Consider the following 25301-nt stretch of genomic DNA (forward strand, 5'->3'; position numbering starts at 1 on the left):
GGGGGCAGTCAATCACTCCAAAACTGTAAGGTAGGACAGGAAGCGCAAACTGGTTAATCACTTGGATTTTGTTCCTAGATATCAGTGCTGTTTTCAGTATTATATCTTCTAAAATATACCTTACTAAGTTTTATTTGCATTTGATCATGTTTTATTGTTGATCCTTTATCAGTTCCCAAATATTTATACACAACCTCTTGCTCAAGTTCTTTTATATCACATTCTTGTCCTAAACTGATGATTTCCTGGTGGTGCAGTTTTCCTGTTTAAAGGTTGCTTTTGCACATTTATCAAGACCAAATTACATTCTTGTATCATCTGACAAAGTTTTGACAACCTACAGTTGTGCTTTCAGTTCCTCATCTGATGAGCTATACAGTTTTAAATCATCAACAAAGAGAAGATGAGCAGTCTTTACACTTTGTTGTTGTCTAGGAGACAAATTATAGCCATGGCCTAAGCTGTTAAGTAAACAGCTTAACGGGTTAAGGGCAAGGCAGAATAGCAACGGTGACAGAGAGTCATCCTGGAATATCGCCCTTTGAATGTTTATCCCTTGGATTATAATTTATCCTTTGTCATGGCTTAATTGCCACTGTAATGTAGTTGATCAGTGTAGGGTGTATCTTATACATTTTAAGCACTCTTTTATCCATGAATGTGGGATACTATCAAATGCTTTTTTGTAGTCAATCTATGCCATACTTAGATTCTTCCCCTTTTTACAGTTCTTCACTGTGACTTTATTTAGCAACAAATGATCCTTTGTTCCATATGACTTTCTTTTATTGCCCTTTTGTTCTACTGCCATAATTGAGTTTTCTTCTAAATGACTATAAACACTGTCAACATCAATTTCCATATACAGTTTATATGACATAGGAAGGCAAGTTACTGGTCTATAATTTTTAGGGTATCTTGCAAGTTCACTCTTAAGTACGAGCATTGTTTTTCCTGTTGTTAGTCAGGTTGGTGTCTGTTTGGAGTGCGCATATAAATAGTTCTTACTCATGGCAAAATCTTCGTGCAAAGATGTTAATACTTTAACCAAAAGTCGGGTACTGCATCTGGGCCTAGGGTTTTCCAAATAGAGGCTTTTCTTAACTTTGTTTCAGTCTCTCTGCCTGTTACTTCATCCCATTTCATATCCTACTGTCTTTAAACTTCTTATTTTTTCTTTTACTACTTCTTCTATCTATTTAGCATCTTTGTTATGTTCCACAGGATCTTCATAGATACTTCTCCAAAATGTATCTATTTCTTCTTTTTTTGGCAGCTTTTCAATTCCTTTTACCTTGTTTTTCAATTCTGTATAAAACCTTTTAAGGTCATAAATAAATTGCTTACTTTGTAATTTTCCTTTATATTTATCTATGTATCTTCTATGTTTTTCTGCCTGTGCTGAAACTTTAAGTTTGTTATTTGCGATAAGGCATGATAGATCTTGGTATGTTCTAACATTTCACATTGCTTTTATCACATCTATCTTTCTTAGTATGTTTGTTGATCTATTTCCTCTTTTATAATTTTTTTTAACAGTGACACTTCTGTCTTAATTGCTTTATAGTTTTCTCTATTTGATATTTCCATGATGGTATTCAATTTCTCCCCTTCTTTTCCCTCACTACCCTGTGTTCTTGTGGTAGAACTTTATCAGTTATTAATTAAGCTGCACAGTAATATATCCTTTACTTCTGTTATATCACATGGATCTCTATGAATTGTCCTAATTACTGAATTCATTTGTTTTGTCAGACTTCTGACTTTTTGGGTTTTATTGACCTTCTGCAGTCTATTTCTTTTAATGATCTTAATCTATCTATGTCTATTAAATCAAGCAACTCTTCTCTTAGCTAATTTTCTTCTAAACTGAGGGCACATCCCTTGCTTTCCATTTCCTGTGGGCATTCTATAAAACATTCTATAGCATCACCCTGTGGCATGTTGTCTTCAATTTCATCCTGTGCCATCCGTTGTTCTGTCATATGGGAACTCACTGGCCTATCACTCCTCAACATTTCCACATTTGCTGTCTAGCTTCAAGTGAATGTTTATATTGGTTTCCTGTGGAAGGTTCCAAAATATCTTCTTATGGCACCTGACCAATTGCTTCCTGTTCCACTGGTTTCCCCTTAATTTGAATAGCCATTGCTCTAGCCTGTTGTTTTGCTTTCTGAATTAAATTTTCTGCACCGAATCTTTCAATTTCCAGGCGCTCCATAACCACAATTTCTATTTCTTTAACTTCTCCATTACTAATCTCCTTTTCTACTTTTCCTCTTAGTCTTCTTATTTTTTTTTTGTATTCTAAAGTTTTCCATGTCCGGATTCCTTTGCCTGTATTTTTCTTCAAATATCTTTGGTGTTGCTCTTTTTGTATTGGTTAGTTTTTCTTTCTCCTTTGCATAAATATTACACCATATTAAATCTCTTTTTCTTTCCCATGTCCATATTTCTTCTGCAGATGTCCCCTGATCTTTCTGCTTTTCCTTTCTTTGGGGACTCACTCTATCATGCTGTGATGTAACCTGTGTTAAACCTTCTACACCAAATCCTTCACTTTGCAGGCACTCCATAACTTCATCTTCTATTTTTTAACTTCTACTTTACTAATCTTCTTTTCTACATTTCATCTTTGTGATATTATTTTTTTACTGTGAAATTTTCCATATTCAGATGCCTTTGGCGAGTATTTATCTTCAAATATCTTTGGGGCTGCCTTCTTTAAATTGATTAATTTGGTTTTCACGTTTTCATAAATATTGCACCATATCAAATCTCTCTTTCTTTCCCATATCCATATATTTTTATACTTTTTAAATATCTCTAGTTTCAATATAGGTTCATAGGTTCATAGGTAGGTAGTAGGCTATCTGCCCGAGGGCATTTATAAGCCTAGCCAGAGTGTGTCAGCTTTCGCCACCCTATTGATTAATTAACTGAGCCTCTGTCAAGAAGAGCCAATGAAGTGATCCCAGGGGTGTATTTTCTGTACCCATCCACTCGTCAAGGTTTCTCTTGAAGAGTGTTAGTGTGGGACTCTACCTAATGTAGTTAGGAATTTTGTTCCAAATCATGGAGAGTCCCTGTGACAGGAATCTATCCCTCCAGCATGTTCTATTTATTGTTGTGGTGAGGTTTAGCTCACTAGAGCGAGTGGCTGCAGTGACTTGGATTTTTTTTAGGTTGAGCATGTCCATCAATTCTGAGTTGGACATGGCTTTGTAAGTCAGGCAGAGATCACCTCTGAGTAAGCGATATGCCACTGTGTACAGCCGGAGTTTTTCCAGTCAGGCTGCATAGGACATATGTTTGAGGCCAGTAATCCTCTTGGTGAGGTACTTTTGTGGTTTTTCCAGCTGTTGGAAGTGTCTTGTGAGGTACATCCCAAATGGGGCATTGTACTTTATGATGGGTCTGATGAGTGATGAGTAGAGGGGCACTACAACCTCTTTATTTCTAGATTTGAACCCTTTAGTAATTAGATGGGCTATATAGAAGGATTTCTTAACTACTTTGGCAATATGATTGTCAAAGGAGAGACTACTATCTACCTGGGTCCCCAGATCTTTTATTACCTCTTCTGTATTAAGGGGGCTGCCACCTATGTGGTAATTCATGGGTGTTTTGTTTTTCCTAAATGGGATGACTATGCATTTTTTGCCATTTAGCTTGAGACCATGACTTTAACACCAGGTGTCCGTCTCGGTAAGGCCCTTTTGGAGAATGTCCATGTCAGTCAGAGAGTCAATTGTGGCTCCCAGTTTGCAGTCATTGGTGAAATTGGTTAGCCATTGTCCTCCTGTGTTTGCCTGTATTTCTGAGAAGTATATGCCAAACAGTAGGGGTCCCAGGACCGAGCCTTGTGGGATACCACTTGTGACTGGTTTAGAGTCGGACCTGGGGCCCGCTATTCTTACTGTGTGAGCCCTGTCTTTAAGCCAGTAACCGACCCATCTCATGACGTAGGGGCTTATGTTCAGGCTGGTGAGTTTTTCTATAATTCCTGAGTGGAGAATGGTGTCAAAAGCCTTGGTGAGGTCAAGGTAGGCTGTGTGAACCATCTTCTCCTCATCTATGGCCTTGCTGACCATCTCGAAGATGTCAACCAGGTTTAGTAGGCATGATCTGCCCTTAACAAATCCAAACTGGGTTGGGACACGTTTTTGGAGGTTCCCAATGTCTTTGTTAATGAGTTCCATGATGATGCGTTCCATAGTCTTGCAGACCAGGCTAGTCAGGCTTATGGGGCGATAGTTACCAGGGTCAGTTGTGGCCCCTCCTTTGTGGAGCGGAATAAATGTTGCTGTGTGCCATTCTATGGGCATGTAGCCTGTGGAGAGGCTGAGGTTGAACAGTGTGTTTAGGTGGGGGGGTTAGTTGATTCTGTAGTACGTGCAAGATGCAGCCTGGGACACCATCTGGCTCCATTGATGCTGTGCTTTTGGCTTTTGAAAGGGCTGTTTTCACCTGTGTGTCTGTGATTTCTGGGACTACTTTTCCGGTATTGTTGTGGGCCCTTTTGGGAGTGAGAGGGGGTGAAGTTTGCACTGAATCTATCTGCCAGGATGTTGGCAATATCATTAGGTTTAGTATATTTTGTGTTATTTTGCACTAGCTCAGAGCATATCTGCGAGTTGCCACTTAGATTCTTGACATAGCTAAAGAAGGCTTAGTGGTTATCTTTCAAATCCTTGGCTATTTTTCTTTCAAAGTTAGCCTTGGATGATTTTATGAGGGACCTCAGTTTCTTATTTATACTGATCAGGGATGTCTTTCCTTCTTGGGATTTGCTTTTTTTCTGAACTAGTTTACTCCTTCTATTGTATAGCCTGTTTATGGAAGGGGTCCACCAGACTGGTTTCCTTCTCTTAGGGGAGTGAGTCTTGGTTATGCTAGGGATGGCATGATGCATGCATTCTTGTAGGTGCTCATAGAGTGCATTTGTAAGTTCCTGCATCTTGGACACTGTTATCCTTTAGTGTGGGGGCTGTGAAACTTACCACCTCTGTCTTAAGTAAGGTGAAGTTTGCTATAGAAACGTTTTTCACTGTGGTTTCCTTGGCTGAGGGTGGTGGTGTGGTGTGGACATTCAGGGTGATTAGTTTATGGTCTGATCTAACCAGCAGTGGGTTGACCTTCAGTGCGGAACACCTGTCGCCCATGTTGGTGATGACCAGGTCCAATATGTTTTCACCTGTGGTAGGGGAGTTTACCAGTTGATCCAGGGCATTTGAGTTGATAAATTCCAGGAAGCGTTGGACCTGAGAGTTTGTACTTGAGTAGTTTTCCCAGTTAATGGTAGGGTAATTGAAATTGCCCAATATCAGGGTGTTCGGTAGGACCTTCATGTTTTCCAGTGTCTCCAGAAAGGCAGTGTGGTGGTCCTGGGTCATGGAGGGTGATTTGTAGCAGGCCACAATTTGCATTGCAGATTTGCCCAATGTTAATTGCACATGGATGATCTCAGAGGTATCATGCTGTGCCACTAACCTGTAGGTGTAGGTATCCTTGATGAATATGGATACACCCCCTCCTTTTGTGTTTTGGTCCATGTTCTGTGGCCGAAATGTGTGGTATGAGTTGTGGCCCGGTAGTGCTGGGGTGCTCTGTGGAGCCTTGAACCAGGTTTCAGTTACTGCACAGATGTCGACATTCTCCATACTGAGGAGTGCTTCGAGCATGTTTATTTTGAGATTTAAACTCCTGGCGTTGAGTAGCATAACCCTCATTTTTTTATTTGTGCTGTTTACGGAGGTGGGTTTGAATTTTGAGCCTTCCCTAAAAAAGGCACTATGGGGGCAGCAAGAGCCTTGGCCAGTATTCGAAAGCCTAGGGGTGACAGGTGCAAGCCGTCTCTTGCAAAGCAACGAGGCTTGTCGAGCATGTCATCCCAGGCTGACAGACACTGGATCCCCTTTGAATGACACCAGAAGCATAGCCAATTGTTGAAATTGATCATTTTTTCTTTATACTGAGGTATCATTCTTGGTGAGGGCAGGATGCTACTCAGGGTCAGGGTCATATCCGCCTGGGCTACATGATCAGAGATCTCTTCCATGTCTCTTTTCATGTAGTCCAGGAAGGTACATCTCAGGTCATTCACACCAACATGAACAATGACAGAGTCATATTTGTACTTGTTATGACCTGAGTGCTTGTGTTATATGGCAGATTCTGGCTCCTGATAGGCAGCTAACAGCAACCTTCTCCTTGTCTAACCTAGTGAATGGGACATCAGTGTGCCTGATGATAGAGTCACCAATTACTAGTGTGTTAGGTATGTTATTTTGCCTTAAGGGCTGTGATTGTGTGGCACACTGATTTTGTGTTTTATGTGTTGTCTGGTTTGTGACGGGAGGTGCAGGTTTTTGGGTGTCTGCTTTGGAGGTCTCTGATGCTTTTGCAGGTTTTTATTTAGAGCCTCCAAGTATGATTTTGTGTACTTATGTGTATTTTATGTGTATATATATATATATATATATATATATATATATATATATATATATATATATATATATATATATATATATATATATATATATATGTCCTCCAGACTAAACATCTTGAAAAACACTTAATACAAGTTTATGGACTGTTCAACTGTTAAACCTATAAAGTGTTTGCTGTGTTTGATAATACTATAGATTTCATAAAAACCACACCAGCAGAGAGCAAGGCAATAATATCTGCATAGTTTATTGGCTTAGGGGTAGAAGATTTCATCTGCATAGTGCAGTGGTATAGCAGTTGCATTGTTGTCTCACAGCAAGAGGTTCTCCGGTTTGATTCTCAGGTGTGGTGCCTTCTATATGGAGTCTGCATGTCCTCCTTGTGTCAGTGTGGGTTTCCTCCTGGTGCTCCAGTTTCCTTTCATGCTACAAAGACTTTCATCTGGAGTGTTTCTCTCCAGACCTACGCTCAAAATTGGCTTTGTTCCAAGTTGGACTTTCCCGGTAAACAAATGTTAAATAAAAGCTGTGTGAAGCAGAATGTGAGTGGCTTCTTGCATATTATACACCATATTACTGGTTCTATAACAATAAAACTATTTAGAATTGATTACTATAAAAGTGAACTTTTGATTAAACAACAGAAAAAAGCATGGAGTACCATACAGTAGTGGGAAAGGGGATGCAAGTATTAGTATCATGTTTAGAAGTATCTGTATCTGATCAGTTTTCATTGCTGTATACTGAAGTCAATGGAAGCATACATTCAGGTGGCAAAGTTAAAAAAGGTGATGGACTCAGCTTGATCTTACTGATCTGGCTGAAGCACTTCTATTCATGATTGTTAGCAATAACACCCATATTGTGAGCACAGCCTAAAAATGTTAAAAATATTTCAAGCTGATGTTTGAATTTACAAATGTGTTCACATTTGCAGATTAAAAGTTCTCAACTGTATCATCAATTTATGCTTTAAGAACACCACCAAGTAGTTAATAAATGCATATGGCACAGCGGTTTCTCTTGCCGTCTTGAAGTGTTAACTCAGACAATGGTTTTGGGGCAATTCAGGGCTCTATCCTAATACACCTCAAAGTTAGGCTGGTTAAATGTAGTTGTCATGCTTCTTGTGCAAGTATATTATTTATCATCCTGATGTGGATTCAGGAACTGTCACTGATGATCCTTTTTCTTTCTTACCAGACCAAAAAATATTAATGTGACTCCTTTGTACTCTGACAGATGGTAGTAGCACATGCTGCTAGGCTAACAATCAACTGAAAAGGATTTAAATGTTTTTGTACTGCTAGACGATATTCGTGCACAAAAGCAGTGGAGGATTACGCAGAAGGTATTATAGAGCTCAGTATAATGGATGATGCATTGCTGCACTGGCACCAATAAATTGTGTTGCTGTTTCCTAGTCATTCAGTTGAAGATTTTCCAAGTGAAATAATTTTTATTATTGCTGGGAGCAATAGTCATTAAAAGGCAGATGCCATTTTCTAAAAATATGAAGAGGCTAGCATTCTCACTACAAACTAAACCATAAAACATCTAGTAAGTAGGCTGCAGCTGTGCTGCTATAAAGGGACTTTACTCTCACTCATCACTAGGATTCGTATCTACTGCCTTGATCCAAAGATGCTTATTAATTACCACATCACATTAGTGATTAGAATGTCAATCCATGTAATGCGAACATTATTCATGAAAAATGTTTCACATCCTCTCATCTCCAGTATTTGTCCAAAACTAGCTTGGCATACAAACCATAGCAAATTATGCCATTGAGACCAACTTATTGAACAAAATCCACACATGAATAAATAACACAGTAAATATTGAACCATCCATTACACTTTGTTATAACACATGAAAACATTAACATTACTGGCAGCATTGACTGCTCACCCTCAATAAACATAAGCAGCGTTATCCCCTTCCATTAACTTTAAACACTCAAGTTGTGAGACAGTGTACTTCTGCTCTCCTTACAAGAATTAAAGGGGAAGGGGGAACAGAAGAGAGTTTCAACCTGAACTACTCCTATTCCACCCCTCATATTGCATTAAAATATATTCTCTTATAAGTCTTCAATACATTGGGCTTTGAAGGGAGAGAATATACAAACTCCAGTGCCAAAAAAACTGATTCTACACTTGCTCAGCAGTTTTAATTCATCAACATCCCATCCATATGACCTCACATCCTCCTTCCTTACTTTCTCTTCCTTAACTCATTCTTCTTCCCAGACTTGCCATTTAACAATTACCTAACTCCTAATAGCTTTCTTTATAACCCTTCCCAACCCTAACCTCCTCCCACCCCATATCAACCTCAAGGTGTCTTTGGACAAATCTGTCTGTGCCCAATCTATATTTGTTAAAATAGTGCTGAGTTCAAATGCAGTGTATGGTGCTGCATCATTCAAAAGCTCTAACACATCACCTGTCGCTTCACTGCATGCTGTTCCTACAGCATCAGCTGAAAATGTTTAGAATTTCACCAGAGATAACATTCCCATGATATCTATAAGCACTTGTGATAATATGAAAAAAGGAAAAGAGTGCATGTGGTTATCATGACACAGATGATTACTGTCCAAACTGTGATGGGCAGTAAAAACAGGAAAATAAAAGGAACCTCAATACTTATAAATTGTTCTCCTTTTTATTTTTATGAGGGGGTTATAGGGCAGGTGAGGGGAAAGCCTGACTTCTTCTAGATGTATATACCTGTATTAATGGCAATAGAAGCCACTGTGATTGAAACCATTTCTTCACAGTTATTGCTGAAGCCTATCCTCTTCTACATTGCTATTATCTTCCTTCTCAAAGAAGCATCATTTATTCATTCATTCTTTAGTTACTTACTAAATCCATTTCAAGGTCAAGGGGAGCTGAAGTCTGTCTAAATTCTTAGTGGGAACAAGGCAGAGAAAGTAATCGTCATGAGGTTGCTAGCGCATTGCAAGATGCACAGGCACACACCACACACACACACACACACACACACACACACACACACACACACACACACACACACACACACACACACACACACACACACACACACACACACACACACACGAGTGCAGTGCTCCTGCTGTGTGCATGCCATACACACCTCCGGGCAATTAGGAGGAATTCCAGTTCACCTACATCTCATCTGGAATATAGAAAACTGGGACTCTCAATGAAAACTTGTGCAGATACAGGGAAGATGTGTAAAATCCACATAGAAGGCACCCTAGTTTGGAATGAAATTGCAGAACTAAGCATGGCTAACCACTGTACCACCGCAGTGCATGTCTGAATATTTTTAAGAAACTCTGTTTGCTATGACATATTTATTTATTCATGTGTAATGAGGTAGGCTGACCCTTTTCAATAATGACTTGGCGAAAAAGGCAAGAGTAAATTTAATATACACACAAACTTTAGAGCAGCTGGGGCTTGCAGAAATCAGGACTTGCACTTCTGATAGGAAACCAACTGAAAGAAACCAAGCACAAAAACTGGACGGGACATTCAGCTGACCAGCTTCATCTGTAAGGGCATTTTTGTCATGACACAATGGGGAAAATTGCCTAAATGTTTATCTGAGCATCTTGAGAAAGCCCTGCTTAATACGAATGTTAATGAAATGCACTGATTGTAGACATCAGAAATAAACACAAAATCCTATTTAATGTTAATTTTCTCTGCTTAAAAATGAATGAAAACAAATAGCTAATTCAACTAAACAGATGAAAGAATTGCTTGTTCTAGAGATGAAGCTGCAGGACTTGATACTGAAGGCTGGAAGGGATCTGTTCTGTTGATTTTACAATAGAAAAAGCGCACTATGACTCGGTTGAAATGAAGTGGAATGGATTCACCCAACTCCTTGTCTGAGATTGTAAGAAGAAATTAATGTTATGGATGGTTGTTGTGTGTCATCACTATAGTGGCCAGTCCTCTATGATTTGTGGACAACATAGTTTTATTGATGTTGACAGTCAAAATTAACACTTATCTATATAGCAGGATTATAAATTACATAATGACTAAAAAAGTGTCCATGTCTAGTACCAAGTTAATATCAAAGAATTTCATGCTCTTTGCCTTTAGAAATGAGCATTTTAAAGGTTAAGGCCTACTGCATCTGATTTGCCATAATGGCTCTGGAAGATTGTATAACTTTTTGCTGCTTCCTTACCACAGCTTCTTCCTGCTGCTCCGTAAATAAGGATGATTGATGTGCTGAGCAAAATTTCTTGGAGGATGTCCAGTTCATCTCCTTATCAGAAAATAGATAGCATTTACCATGGTATCCGATCCATTTTTCTGGGCATAGTGAGCATTTTCCTAAAATATATTTTAGAGATGTGTCAGTAAAGCCTGCATCATTCTCTTTCTTTGCTTCTTAGTTAAATACAAAACTGATGTGTGCAATACAGTAAAAGTTTATTCAGTAAAGCCATTTCACTCAGAAACTGAGATGGCACAATAATGAATCGAGAAAGAAATTTGTGACCTCCCATTCTTTCTAGCAAAATCTAATAAAATATACCTGTCTGAGGTTAAAACCGAACTTATATAAAATCTGAAATATCCTTTGTCAGGGATGCAGGGTTTGTTGTGTCTCTGCATCAACTAGCATTGCAGCCCACTTTTTCCCAGGAAGAGGGGAAGTGATCCCTCCTCTGGGTGTTCAAATATCAAGACATGAGAGTCACAGGAATGGATACCCTGGAGTGTGTATGATTTAATGCTTTGCTACATGAAAAAGTATACATATGTGTGTCTTGCAGTCCTGGTATGGTCACAACTGCCTCAGTGTGTTAGGTAGATCTTAGTGTAATTTCCCACAGCAGTAAGATGACTACCATTCCCAGTATTCCCCGTATCCCTGAATTTTGCCTCTATGGAGACTTGAACTGGCAGGAGAATAATGAACAGGAAGAAGCACTTGAAGGCCGTGGAAGACTAGTGTGAACAGTATGAGGGAGCAGAAATGGACACTGTGGGGAGTAAAATATACCCAAAACTCAGACAGACTCTACTTCTATAAAGGGCTACTACACAAGGGCAGCATGTAAGTGAGCAAAGCTGTTTTTTATTCAAACCAATGCTTTCCATACTGTGCTTGTTCACTCAACTAAAAGAGCAATACAGGCATTCATCTCTTTTGCATAGATGGATAAAGTCCAGACTTTGGCCCAAATGACTGAATATGAATGGAGATCCAGATACTGGAGGAGATGATGAGTAGACATAGGAGGGAATGGCTATTGCTGGCTAACCTGTCCTGGAGGGGGGAAAGAGGCAAATTGACCTGTTAATGTACTGACATTTAATGGTGACAAAAATTATGTGCAGGACCAATATGGGTCATGCCATGCATATGGCCACACAAAGCATACACAGCACTGTAACTATATTGTCACTGCATGCAAAAATATGTGACTGCTTCATAGGTTAGTACTTTGTCCCCGACATGTTGGCATACAAGCTGACTGGATGATAACCCTTCTGCTTAGTTCTCACCACACAGAAAAACAAGTGAGTCCAATGCCTATATATGCAAATGGCAGGTGCCAAGCACAGAGGTAAAAAAGAATACATGTAATAAAGTTACACTATTGGTTAAAACTTAAAGAATTAGTTAAAGACTTATTACATTTCTTCATAGGTTCATTGGTTCATTTCTGTTGCAGGGGTTTACTATAATTTATTTTCATTTGGTCATCACATGACTAAGTTATATTAAAAGTCAAAAAGCTTCAGGGTGCCACAGCCACTAAACAGCAGTACTCCTAAAGTTGTAAAACATTCAAAAACTATTTTGGTGAGAGAAAGCCTACCCTGCACCCTCCTGATGCGAGGGTAAGCTTCCACACCCCTGATCTTTAAATGTAGAGAAAATGGTGAAGGTGAAAAACAAAAGAAAAACTCACCTTCCTTTGACTTCACAATTCAGTCAATGCCTGACCTAGACAGTCCTGATCTATCTACTTGTCATCTTCCTGTTTTAGTGTTGTAAGACTCATAATTTAGGGTTGTGACAATGAGTAGATGTGTTCTGCTGTAGCTTTATAGTCTGAAGTCTCTATTAAAGTCTACATTGGCTGAATGCAAGGGTTGCAATATAACTTATGAATTATTATTATGGCAAATTGAGACTGTTATTCACTGTCAGCAAATATTATGGTTTATCATAGGATATGTTGGGGGGTATGTTAGTTTGGGATTAATTTACCTTTGTCCATCAGAGACATAGGAGACCAGACTGGGGATGAATTTGAGATTTCCCATCTTTGATGTTTACCTGAGTGAATCCTTTCTGAAATTGCATTTTTTTTTTGCATTGTTTGTAACATACTTCATTTCTTCAGCACTAAGATGCTACAAATAACATCACTACCAACTAAAATTATAAAAAAAACTAAAATATTTTCAACTATGATAAATTTTGAAACATTTTGATCTCACTAAAACATTTAATGCTGTCTGCAGCATGATATTATAAATATTGTACTTCATACAATTATCAAAAACCTTCTCACTAAGACTCATACAATAGACCCAAATCTTTCTAGCCTAAAATAATAAAATAGTATATTCCATATAATACTTAGTACATTTATACTATTATAGTCTTATAGAATGTCTACAGTACTTAATACATTTATTGCATTATAGTTTATAAGAGGGTCTAACACAGACAAATGACTTTTGCCAAGGTCACAGACTAAAATTCAATGTCAAGAAATGCATTGTAGTGCCTTCTTGGAAAACTGCCATCCAGGCAAATTACTCCATCAATAAGACAGCCCTAAGAGTTGACCGCATAGTTAGGGATTTGGGAACATTTGTAGACAGTAATCTGGACTTTAACCAACATGTGGCCAAGGTAAGAAAATCATTCTATCTCGCCCAACTTGTAAGTAAGAGCATGGCATCCAGGTCCAAGGAAGTCATAATGCCACTTTATTCAGCCTTTATCAGACTCATCATTGAGTATAATAACCCCTTCAGCATGCACTTGACCAGACATATGCAACAGCTAGAATGCCCGCAAAGGGTCTTTACTAGGAGAATCCAGGGTATAAACACATTGTCTTTTATGAGTCACCTTAAAGCCATTTATCTATACTCTTGCCTCCTACAGGTGATCTATGCCTGGCATGCAAGGCATCCTTGGATTCAGCTTTGATGCACCTTTTGTGCATCTGCAAAATAAAAAAGCATTGGAATCACTAGTTCCAAGGATTTAAAGTTTGCTTGAGACATAAATAAGACATGCTGGTGAGACAGATATGTGTCCCAGATGAACCCAATGCTCTGGAACAGGCTTCCCATCCATGTAAATACAGCACATCCTTAACCCTATTTAACCATAATTTTGACCAATAAATGAGAAATGACAAATTCACCCTGGGTCTGGCCCACATGACTGACAGAAGCAGGCAGTGATGACCAATCTAAGATACCACCTCCCATATAACACCCAGAAACTTCCTAACATACCCCCTTCTTAATAAATGCCTACAATGCATAGAGGCTGAATTGGATTGAATTGCATGGCTAGGCTTATAAAGGCCCTGGTGGTCATTAGCCGTATATATCATACCTAAGGACCTAAGAACCTACAGAATGTCTAAAACAGTTATGGATGTCCTCACATTCATTTGCAGGGAGTACAGTAATGACACCTGAAGGTTTCTTGTCAGAAATGCATCATTGCTACTATAATTGTCTCATATCTATTGAAGTCTACTACATCTTCAACATTTCTACAAAATGTGTTGCTAATACCAGCACTATTATTTTTTTAAACTATCCTGTATTTCTGGGTTATATTTGATAATAATTTATTCACCAAAAGCTGTTTTCTCGCTGCTAAAACAAGACTGAATATGCAAACTCTTTGCAGGGAACTCAGGGAGGGAAATACATGAGTTACACCAAGTTTTCACTTTTTGTTTCACTTCCAAGTTCAGAGTTAAAATACATGAGATGAAGGTATATTTGCCACAAAATGAAGAAATTCTGCTTTTTTGTACATTTGGTAATTGTATGCTTTTCGCAATGAGATTAGCTGAAGCTGACACCCTGTTTTTAAAGGACCCATCTTTTCTTCCATTATTTTATATCTGTCAAGGATTTTTAAAATGCCTTCTATTTATGGGAATCGGGTATGATTTAAAAAGCTGTTTTATACTAGTCCTATGTTTCTTTTATTTCAGACAGCCTTATAGCTCTATTGCAATTCTTGAAGTTCATATATTTTATTTTCTTCTCAGTTTTCTTGGGATTAAGTGATTCTTTCTTTATATAAATCTGTATTAAAATGGTATTAGTTTTTTTCAATGTGGTCATAAGCTTGTTGACATTTTTCATCAAATAAATATGTTAGCTGTAAAATGAGTATCATCATTTGTGCTGCTTTCTAAATGAAGCACAATCAGACATTTGGGGTCTGCGAAAAAAAATGATGTTGAATATGTAGAAGAATAAATTTGAGAATGGATCATAGTTTGATCTGTGTTGATTTTTATTATATTCACAGCGAATGGTATAATAAAATCATTACAGTCATTTAGAAACTGAAAAGATTTGTTGTTACAATACAGATACTGGGTATGATCAAACTGTGTGTGAAATGTGTTTTTTCTCTGTTTGTCTGCATGTCTCTGTATGTGTATGTATTGCAGTTGCACAAAAAGATGTAAGAATTATTATTAATTACAGCATGTAGTTGCCTTTACTTATGTAATTGAGGCTACACCTTGCAGAAAAAAAAAACTTACCTTGAAAAAATAGCTCATTCATTGACTAGTCCAAAGCTGCTCCATCCTGAGTACTTTTAGATTTTCTTCTCTTCCATGGCACAACTCAGCAGTCTGTATAACATGCCTTTTTGATTAATCCTTGCAGGCTTTACCTAGCTGCCTTACCTAACTCAGAAATCTAATACTGGTTTTGTGGCTGTAGGTAAGCTATCTATGTAAATATGAGGTATGCCCTAACCCAGCGAAATAACCCAGGATTCTGATCCAGTTCCTTTTGACAGACTACATACCTCTATAAACCAACAATATATTTTTTATTTTTTTGATAGTCTTCTTGCTTTTTTGTGAATTTATTTATTACTGACTTGATTAATTAAATGATTGAATAACTGATTTAATACCTGTTATAATGGACTTATCCAGAATGGACTAATTTCAGCTGCTAGTCAAAAGAAATGAAATTTACAGTCCACAGAACTTTGAATACAAAGATCTGTACACAACACTACAAAGACATCAAGTTTATGACTTGTATTGCACATTATACATTGCAGGCAATTCAAGAGATTAGCAGTGCAAATCACTGTATAAAAGATAAAAACAAATGAAAGAGTGAAATAATAATGGTAAGAAAAAAATGTGACAGATGACTTAAGAAAATTGGACCAGCTATATTTCCCCATAGGAGATTAACAAATCAAAGGTGTGTGTGTGTGTGTGTGTGTGTGTGTGTGTGTGTGTGTGTGTGTGTGTGTGTGTGTGTGTGTGTGTGTTAGGAAAAGAGAAAGGAATCTTAGCATGGTCATCTTTAGATTGGCAGGGTGAATCATGTGTTTTAAGTTTCAGAATAGATCATTAATGCAGATCAGAGCACTATTTCTTTGGATTACAAGCAGGGACAGCCTATGGTCAAGTGTTAGGAGGCTGTTCAGCTTCCGTAGCTCAAATAGCAATATACACAGGTCAGATCTTATTAACACAGGAAGCCATAGCACTTTCTCCAGTATATTACAGTGATGCTTCAACCAAGGTATGTATGTTACAAACATATAGTACTCTGGTAGACATGGCTTGTAGTCTCCTGCAGTTTGAAACTGAGGCAAGACCAACAAGCAGGACAACATATTCCAATAATCTAAAAATAATTCCTTTCCCTGTCACAACTGTCAGCCAAGACAGCTGAACGTGAGATCATTCACAACCAAGACAGACTGCTATCCTTAGAGGTAATGCGATTTACATTTTATTTAAATGATTGAATAACTGATTTAATACCTGTTGTAATGGACTTATCCAGAATGGACTAATTTCGGCTGCTAGTCAAAAGAAATGAAATTTACAGTCCACAGAACTTTGAATACAAAGATCTGTACACAACACTACAAAAACAACTACTGCTACAGACGCTAAAAACCTTCCACTTTGATAATTCAGCTCTCAATTGGTTCCATGCCTATCTCTCTGGAAGGCAACAGGCAGTCCAATGGCAAAATAAGCTCTCTCAACCCTTACCTAATACCATAGGAGTTCCACAAGACTCCATTCTAGGTCCCCTTCTCTTCTCTGTGTTTATAAATGAACTCCACTCAGTTATCCCTCAAGCCACATGCATCCAATATGCAGACGACTCCACCCTCATCTGCTCTAATGTAGCTCTCCCTGACTTACAAGTAATGACCCAACAATGCTTCAGTACAATTGAAAAATGGCTATCAGAGAGGAATCTCATCCTAAATCCAAAAAAAACTAAGCTATTACTATTCTTTCCCACCTCAGCTCCTTCTCCAGTGCAATACCCCCACTAGCTAATAATAGCACCTTCTTCGTTCAATCTAATAATGGCACCATAATTAACCCTGATACTAACACTAAACTACTAGGGGTCATTATTGACAATAAACTTAAATTTAACTTACACATCAGTCAAACCATAAAGACTGTAAATAAGAAACTCGGATCACTGTATAGAATTAAGAACTTCCTCACCCCATTGCCAAACTAACCATAGCACGTACCCATCTTCTCTCCACACTACTGTATGCTTCCCCTGTTTTCTCTTTCCTCAACATAGGGGACATCAATAAACTTTCCGTGACTTACAATCACATTGCTAGATTCATTACAGGTGCCCCTTATAGAACGCATCACTGCCTTAACCTAAAGAAACTTGACTGGTTAGAACTACCAAATATTCTCAAACTTAACCAACTCTCTGAAGCATATAAAATCATCAAGGAACCTGAAAAAACTCCCTCACTAAACAATCTACTGACCCCCTACTTCAACCTAAGTAGTCTTCGCTCCTCTAACCGATTACTGGTCCAAACCATCAAATCCAACAATATGGGAGGGGATGCTCTCTATGCTAATTCTATAGGCAAGGTTTGGAACTCCCTACCTAACAACCTAAGACTCTCCAATTCACTTTCTCAATTCAAGAAAAATCTTACCCAATTCTTTAAGGAACATTGGATATGCCCCTGCGTAAACCCAGGCTAGGTTCCTGTCAAATATAACACATCCTACACTACTTAAACAAATTGGATATCTTCTCAATTTCTTACTCCAACTGACTATTAATCCTACTCTACTGTAATAAAGTACGTAGTTTCTTTATCATCCCTCAGAACTCTAGATAAACAATTAACTGGAATCTCGAAATAGTACTTTAAAGTCCCTTGAACTGCACTAGTTTTCACTATTTTTTTTTCTCTTTAGAATTGTATTTTAACTGTTATTCTCCTATCATCAGTTTTACATGAATGTAAATAATACATTAACGAGCATATTTTTCTTCCATCTATGTAATGTGTAAACTTATATGTATTTATTTGCAATATGGAGCTTTTCTCCCCGGGCCTCCGCTGAAAATGGACATGTATCCAGTTGGACCATCCCGGTCAACAAATGTAAAATAAAATAAATAAAATAAATAAATAAATAAATATTTATTTTGACATTTGTTAACCGGGATAGTCCGACTAAGTGTGAGTTATTTTCAGAGGAGTCCCAGGGAGAAAAGCTCCAGTTAGTTAACAATAATAGTATCAAAATCAAAGTTGCACATTAAGTGCTAACAGTTTTCAGTAATTATAATACATAATACAGTCCAGAGAGAGGTACATGAGTAGGTATTAACAATAGGAGGTTAACATTGTATAGTTGATAGGATGCCATCAGGTACAGTTTCTAGTTTGAGAGTTTCATGAGAAGGAAAAAGTTCTACAAAAGATTCAGCAGAGAATCACAGTAGCAGCAGAATCAGTTGATTGGATGTTTTGAGAAAATGAATTTAAATTGGGGTAGATGAGTATGTATTTACAGTGGGAGATGGTAGTTAGTATAGATTGCAGGTAATAGATAATAAATGTGAAAAAGACATTGAAGGTGGAAAGGTGAGGACAGTGAGGGGTGGGAGTAAGATAGAAAGGGTGGAAGAGGGAAACAGACAGGAGAGTATGAGCTTTGGAGAGTTAGGTTGGGGTAGGGGAGGAACAGGTCCATAATTTAAGCAGGTGATCTTTTAGGGATTTTCTGAAGTTATGACTGTTGGAGATAGTTTGGATGTTTAGGGGAAGTTTGTTCCAGGCAGTGATAACAGAGAAACTGTATAGTTATTGTCCAGTTGTTCTTCTGGGCTTATATATTTCAAGGAGAGATAGTTCAAAAATCCAGAGAGAGTGACAGGGAGAGTAAGTGGTCAAGAGGGAGGAGCGGGCAGGGCAAGAGGTAGGTTTGTGGAGGAGGGAGTGTGTGAGTACAAGTTGTGGAAATAAGAGTTGGTGTAGGAGTTCAATGGTAATGCATGCAACTAGCATTAGACAGAGCGGCACACAAAACACTAGTCAGAATAATGAGTGATGACCCACTAGATCAGTATATGTTCAAAATGTCCATACAACCTTTCTTTTTTTATTTCTTTATTTTATAGAAAAACACATTTCTTTGTAAGGTATTGTTGAAAATAATTCATGCCATTTTCAAAAGTTATCTTCATAGTAAAGTTAGAGGAAGATCTATAAATTACCACATAATCTGAGGAGATTACCACAATAATTTTGTGACAGATCAAATGGAAAAAATTAATGTGAAAAGAAAGATGGTGTCCATAACCAATTCTGGAGGCATTCCACAGATTAGTAATGAAGGATGAAGAGGAATGATCCCTTTTTAATCTTAAAGGAGTGACATTCAATTGTTGATAAATTAGTTAATTAGTTCAGCCACTAACCAAGTATTTTTGACTCAGAGACAAAAAAAGTTTTAGCTGACCATATCAAATTTTTAAGTAATGTCAATGAACATAATTATCCTCTAACTACAATGTGAATGCCAGCTTAATAGTCCAAGTAGATATTACAGTCATTCTTTCCAAAAAGAGGCCAAGATGAAGCCTGTTTTTCATATTGTGAAGATATTCAATAATTTGTCATTATACACATTTTCAGTAAATTCATGTAAATCAGGAAGTGTCAAGAATGACCTGTGTTAAACTGGTACATTAGTGGGTTGATGGTGTTTGCTCTGCAGAGCTTTTAAAACCAGAAGCAGAGACTGTCATCCCCTTGGGAACCATGATTAAGCAGACTTAAAGTAGTTATTCTGAACAGTTTCTTAAGATAAACTGTACTAAAGTGAAAAAAAGTGAAAGGTGTGAGTCATCACAACCTGACAGAGAAATGATATGGATAGAGTTGCTTCACAAGTAATATAGCCATAGACTGAAGACAGCATTAAAGATATCCATAGAGATGGGAGTCCATTTGAGGTGATAACAAAACTGTGACATGATGCTTCTTAGAGACTTTACCAGTTAAGGATTCCAGTTCCCTCTAAAATCCCTAGGTTGCTTGCATGATTTATCAGTTTATATATAATAACAAGCATGATTTTCCTTATTATTGCTCTATTAATTTAATTTCTTCCTAGTTCCTCTATAAGCTCATTAGTTCTGGCTATAGGAAAATATATCAAAATTTGAAATGTTTTTCAAAAATGGAAGTGGGACCTCTAGAAAAGGGTAGGAGGAGATTACACAGAAAAATGAGAATTGTGAGAACAATACATAGAGAATAATGTTTTGGAGGAGAAATGAGATGTAAGGGATGGCTGGAATTGAATGAGCTATGTAACAGTTGATTGACAATGACTGTATAGAAGATTAAAGGTGATGTATAATGTGTGCAACTGAAAATATGTCAATATGATTTGTTTTCGTTTATATAAATGTAAGATTTCTATGTCATCAGTGATAATTCTGTAAAGGGGTCTATATTATAATCAGGAAAGCTGTCTTTTGCGAATTCATGTTCATTGACACATAAATGTCAAGGAACGAGAACAGTGAAGTACCAAAAGAGTGAAATGGAGAACGCTGAATGCATTCCCGGAAGTAACAGCGCCATACAGGTAAGGTAAACCTAACTGCACAGACTTTACCTAAAACACTTTTTCAAACATTTTTGCAAGGGTGCAAGCCCCCCTGCACTCCCACACAACCCCTACTTATATATACCAACTCCAAGACTGCACTACAGTGGGGAAAAGGATTCATTTCCTCATCCCCACAATCACCCTGATGGCCAAGAAAATCCATTTGGCAATCTCCATTTCGCTCTTTTGGTACTGATATAGACCCCTATAAAAAGGTATTTCTTGTTTAAAAATAAAACTTTGAAATGCTTTTCAGTTCTTAAAGTCATTAAAGAATCTAATACTTAAATCATGTTTAAGAGCTAGCACTATCGACTTGTTCCATTCAGTCTGTGACTTTAAAAGGGCCAGCAAAAACTAAGAAGCACAGCAAACTGTAATCTAAGCCAGATGGATAAAATGAAGAAAGCAGCAGAACTTTTAACAATTTATTTTGTTAGCGCTTTCATTCACAAAATGTATGAACTTAAGCAGAGAAAATATATCCAAGCAGCTGAAGGTTGCTGAGTAAAAATGTAAAATAACCAAAATTCACAAAGCTTCCACCATGGCCAATGTAAGAAACCAGGTAAAAACTTTATTCCACAGGATAAGTGCTTTCACACATAGTGCTTCATCAGATCCACAAAGAAACATTGCACGTGTACAAATATATAATGAGCATCAGTCAATTAATCAATTAAAATAAATACCAATTACTGATGTATACTCCATTTTTTCAAGGCAGGTTTTAAAAGTACAGTTAAATTCAAACCTGGCAGCTTATCTGCATGCAACCTCAATATCCATTTTGCTTCCACATTCTCCAACTTAACATTAAAATCTCCTTTTCGTTTATTAACATGCACAATTTTCAGAACATAAAATACAAAAGAATGACCAGGAGCAACTGAAATATTTTGGAGTATACATCAGTAATTGTTATTTATTTTAATTGATTAATTGACTAATGCTCCTTATATAGTTGTAGACCTGCAATGTTTCTTTGTGAATCTGATGAAGCACTATGTGTGAAAGCGTTTATCCTGTGGAATAAGGTTTTTATCTGGTTTCTTACATTGGCCGTGTTGGAAGCTTTGTTAATTTTTGGTTATTTTAAATGTGTGAACTTCTTCAGACTGAAGATTAAAGATTTGGACTTTAAAAGGACACATATATTTTTTGTGATCCATTTAGAATAAGAGTCTTTCTTGAGCTTTGTGAAATCCAAGAAGATGAAGCTTTCTAACATAAAGAGAACTGTTAAAGGGTATGTTATAGCATCCATAGGTGCAGCAACAGTATGAATCTATGCACTCCTCTTCTGTAAAGTTTATCATTCATAAGATTTAGCAAGAGATCTGGCCATAAAATTAATGACATGAGTTATTTTATGTTCCTTCACAAAGAATGTAATATCAAAGGGATGAGTCATAAATAGTGACAGTGCAGACATGACAGGCATAGCCGCAAGGGATTACAGGATCAGTAGATCAAGGTGACAATGGTTTCCAGAAGCAAGCTTGGATAGCTAGATTTATTAAAACATGGAGAAAATTGAAATCAGAAGGGATGCCTGCCAATTTTATTATAAAGAGTTATTATGCTCATATTAAAAAATCCATATTGTATTACTTTGCAAAGTTGCATTTTTTACATAATTCTGATTGACTAATATTTATTTTTGTATCAATAGCTACCATTCTAAACCTGTTATTTAATAAACCCTAAACAGTGTACTGTTTAATTACCCAATGTTCTACTCCCAATACCCTAAAGTATTTGCACATATGTAAAAAGTTAAAGAATCTCATATACCACTTATTACTTACCTTCTCTTGAATTCACCTACAGCAATACTTTAAAAATGGAAATAGTTTAGTTCTTTCTACATACCTCTCATCACATTCACTAATGTATAACCTGTCTTCTGTCTACCTATAGCTATTATTTCCATTTTCTCATAATATTTCATCGCAAAACATAAATATGCTCTGCAAAATATGTCTTGGTATCCATAGTTTATTACTTTTAAAACTAGTAATTTTCATTCAAGGATTTCCACTTGCATCTATTCAAAAGCTTTTTCATTCTTCTGAATATTTTTTCTGCCTATCACCTTCCATTCCTTAACTTGATTATAATGTTTTTTTCTCTCCTAGTTTACTACAGCTTTAGTCCTTTTTTTCGAACTTCCCATCTCTCGTTGGTTATAGTAATTGAATGATGTCCCTATTCTTTCTTTTCAGTATCTTTAATATAACACTTCTATACCCTTTTCCATGTCTTATTAAAAGCTTCTTGATGTTGGTTTAGTCTGTTCAATTATCTCGACAATCCAAAAACAATTCCTTACAATCCTGTTTCTGTGCTTATAGGTGTTTAGAAATTACCCTCACATAAACTCTTAAAGGATAGCAAATGATCTAGTTGTAAAATTCGGTTCAAATTTTCTTTAGCCATCAAGTAGTCTAAAGAAAGCATTTACCTGCCTTTTAATGAAGGTTACAGTTGAATTTGTAGGACCTCTATTTTTTCTTGGTGCAGTTTTGCCACCCATCTTCCTATAATGTACCACATATAATTGGCTCCCACCATATCCAGTTTACCTTTCTTAACATTCAGTCTTGTCAATTGTAAAAAAGCCTGCTTAGTAAGTGTGACTCACATTCCTCCCCATGGATGATCATGTGGTTCAGGTATGCAGCACTATACCACGAATGGAGCTTCAACATTTTATCCATCAACCTCTGAAAGTTGCCTGGAGCTCCATTTGGCCAAATCGTAGCAATAGGTGCTGAAGCAGATATTCAGTGGTTAAAAAATTTGTAATTTTAATAACAGAGGGAGAAAACAATATCTGCCAGTACCCCTTCATCAAGTCTAGTGTTGTATCTGGTCCTTCCTAATTCCTCTATGAGCTCACCAGTTCTGACTAAGGGAAAATATATCAAACTTTGAAATGCTTTTAGGTTTTCTAAAGTCATTAAAGAATCTGATACTTCCATCATGTTTAGGAACTGGGCTGCTCCATTCACTCTGTGACTCTTCTGTCACTCTTAGACCATCATTTGAACTTCCCTGTTTTTAATTTTAATACAATGTAAGGTCTCAGTCTAATTTTCACTCTAATCAATATTCCTTTGTCATGTACTCTTGTATTAGTTCTACTAGGCATGTCTGAGAATTCTATCTTTTTTTCTTAATAACAATGTTCTTATTTAATGTGTTAGTACTTTTGATTAGGTTTCTTCTGACCCCAGTTTACCATATAACTTTCTACTTCTTTCTAAGGCTTTGATAAGACAATGTGATACATCTGCTCTATCTTTCTCTTTCTTGGCTGTCTTACTTTGAAATTCACTGATATAATTCTTTCATTTTCTCAGATGGCTCTTGACACTTTAGAATTCTTGCTTCCGTGATGGACATGAATACTAATAGATGATTTCCTGTGTTAAATTTTCCAAGTTAGACATTTGTATTATAAGCTAATTGTATTTCCTGTATTTTCTGCATGTGTCATTTTGCTACGGACATAGCCAGTTATAGTCTATGCTGTAAAGTAATCCTGTGGTTTATCACGCATTTAAATTGTATCTTCTTTTTTTCCCCAAGTCTCCTCAGCAATGTCAAGCAGTTCTCTGGGATGCCCACCATGTAAAAGTTCAAATGAAGTAAACCCCACTGAAGCTTGTGGCACCTTTCTTATCATAATCAATAGGGATGATAACTGGTCCCAGCTCTTCCCATCTTTGCTAATAAGTTTCCTCAGCATGGATTTCAGTATTTTATTTAATCTCTCTGATAATCTATCAGCCTGCATATGGTAGACTGACATCCTGAATTGTTTGACTTAAAAGCACTGGCATGACTAATGCAATATCCCTGACAAAAGGGAGTACATTGGTCACTAATTATGTCTTTGGGCTACCCACTCTGGAGTATAACATTATCAATTCTCTGACAATAGCCTTAGCATTAGCTTTGTGTAGTGGTACATTCTCAAAATTTTGTAGCATAGTCCAATATCATTAGTATTTACTAGCCCTCGACAGGACCATTTCAATTATGCTGCTAGATTCTAGCAAGGCTTGAGCTTCTCTTATTTTCAAAAAATAAAATACATTTTATTAGCTTAGTGGTAACAGAAAGACATAAGGTTGTCTAGGTTATTAAAGCTACTGTTTTATCACATTTCATAGGAACAATTCATTAGTAGCATGCATACTTGTCTTTACATTCCACTAGTAGCATTATCTTAACTACTAGAGAAACAGACCAGTGGGCATAATGGTTAAGTTCTTTGCCTCCCATATACAATGTATAAAGTTAAATCCTGACCTCTGCCCAATGCATATGTGAGGTTTGCATATTCTCCCTTTGTTTCTTTGGGGTTTCTCCCAGAAACATGCTTAGTATTTCCATCTCAAACTCACACCAAGAAGGGAGTTGTGGGCAGCAGCACAAACTCTAGGTAGTGACTGTATGGAAAAGAATTTTAAAGACCAACAGCTTTGAGCATTAACTGTACTATCCTCAAGATGGGAGAATACGGACCACAGACTGAGTGCCAGTGTAACATTTGATAATGTAAAAATTGGTTCTAGGTAATTAGGTTGTGTTGACTAATGTCTCCAAAAATGGGCATGGGT

General features: G+C 37.1%; 1 protein-coding gene across 3 annotated transcripts in view; it reads right to left on the reverse strand.

Annotated features, from left to right (window-relative positions):
- Positions 1–25301, reverse strand: part of LOC122808795 (natural killer cells antigen CD94-like) — a 514803-nt gene that overhangs the window by 103507 nt on the left and 385995 nt on the right. For all 3 annotated transcript variants that reach the window (XM_044079841.1, XM_044079840.1, XM_044079842.1), the window contains exon 6: positions 10656–10804. In XM_044079841.1, coding sequence (XP_043935776.1) covers positions 10656–10804 — 149 coding nt within the window. The remainder of the gene's footprint in view (positions 1–10655; positions 10805–25301) is intronic.

Source organism: Protopterus annectens, chromosome 8.part0 (genome assembly GCF_019279795.1).
Source record: "Protopterus annectens isolate FY-2018-M chromosome 8.part0, PAN1.0, whole genome shotgun sequence".
In the NCBI taxonomy this organism is placed as follows: domain Eukaryota; kingdom Metazoa; phylum Chordata; order Ceratodontiformes; family Protopteridae; genus Protopterus; species Protopterus annectens.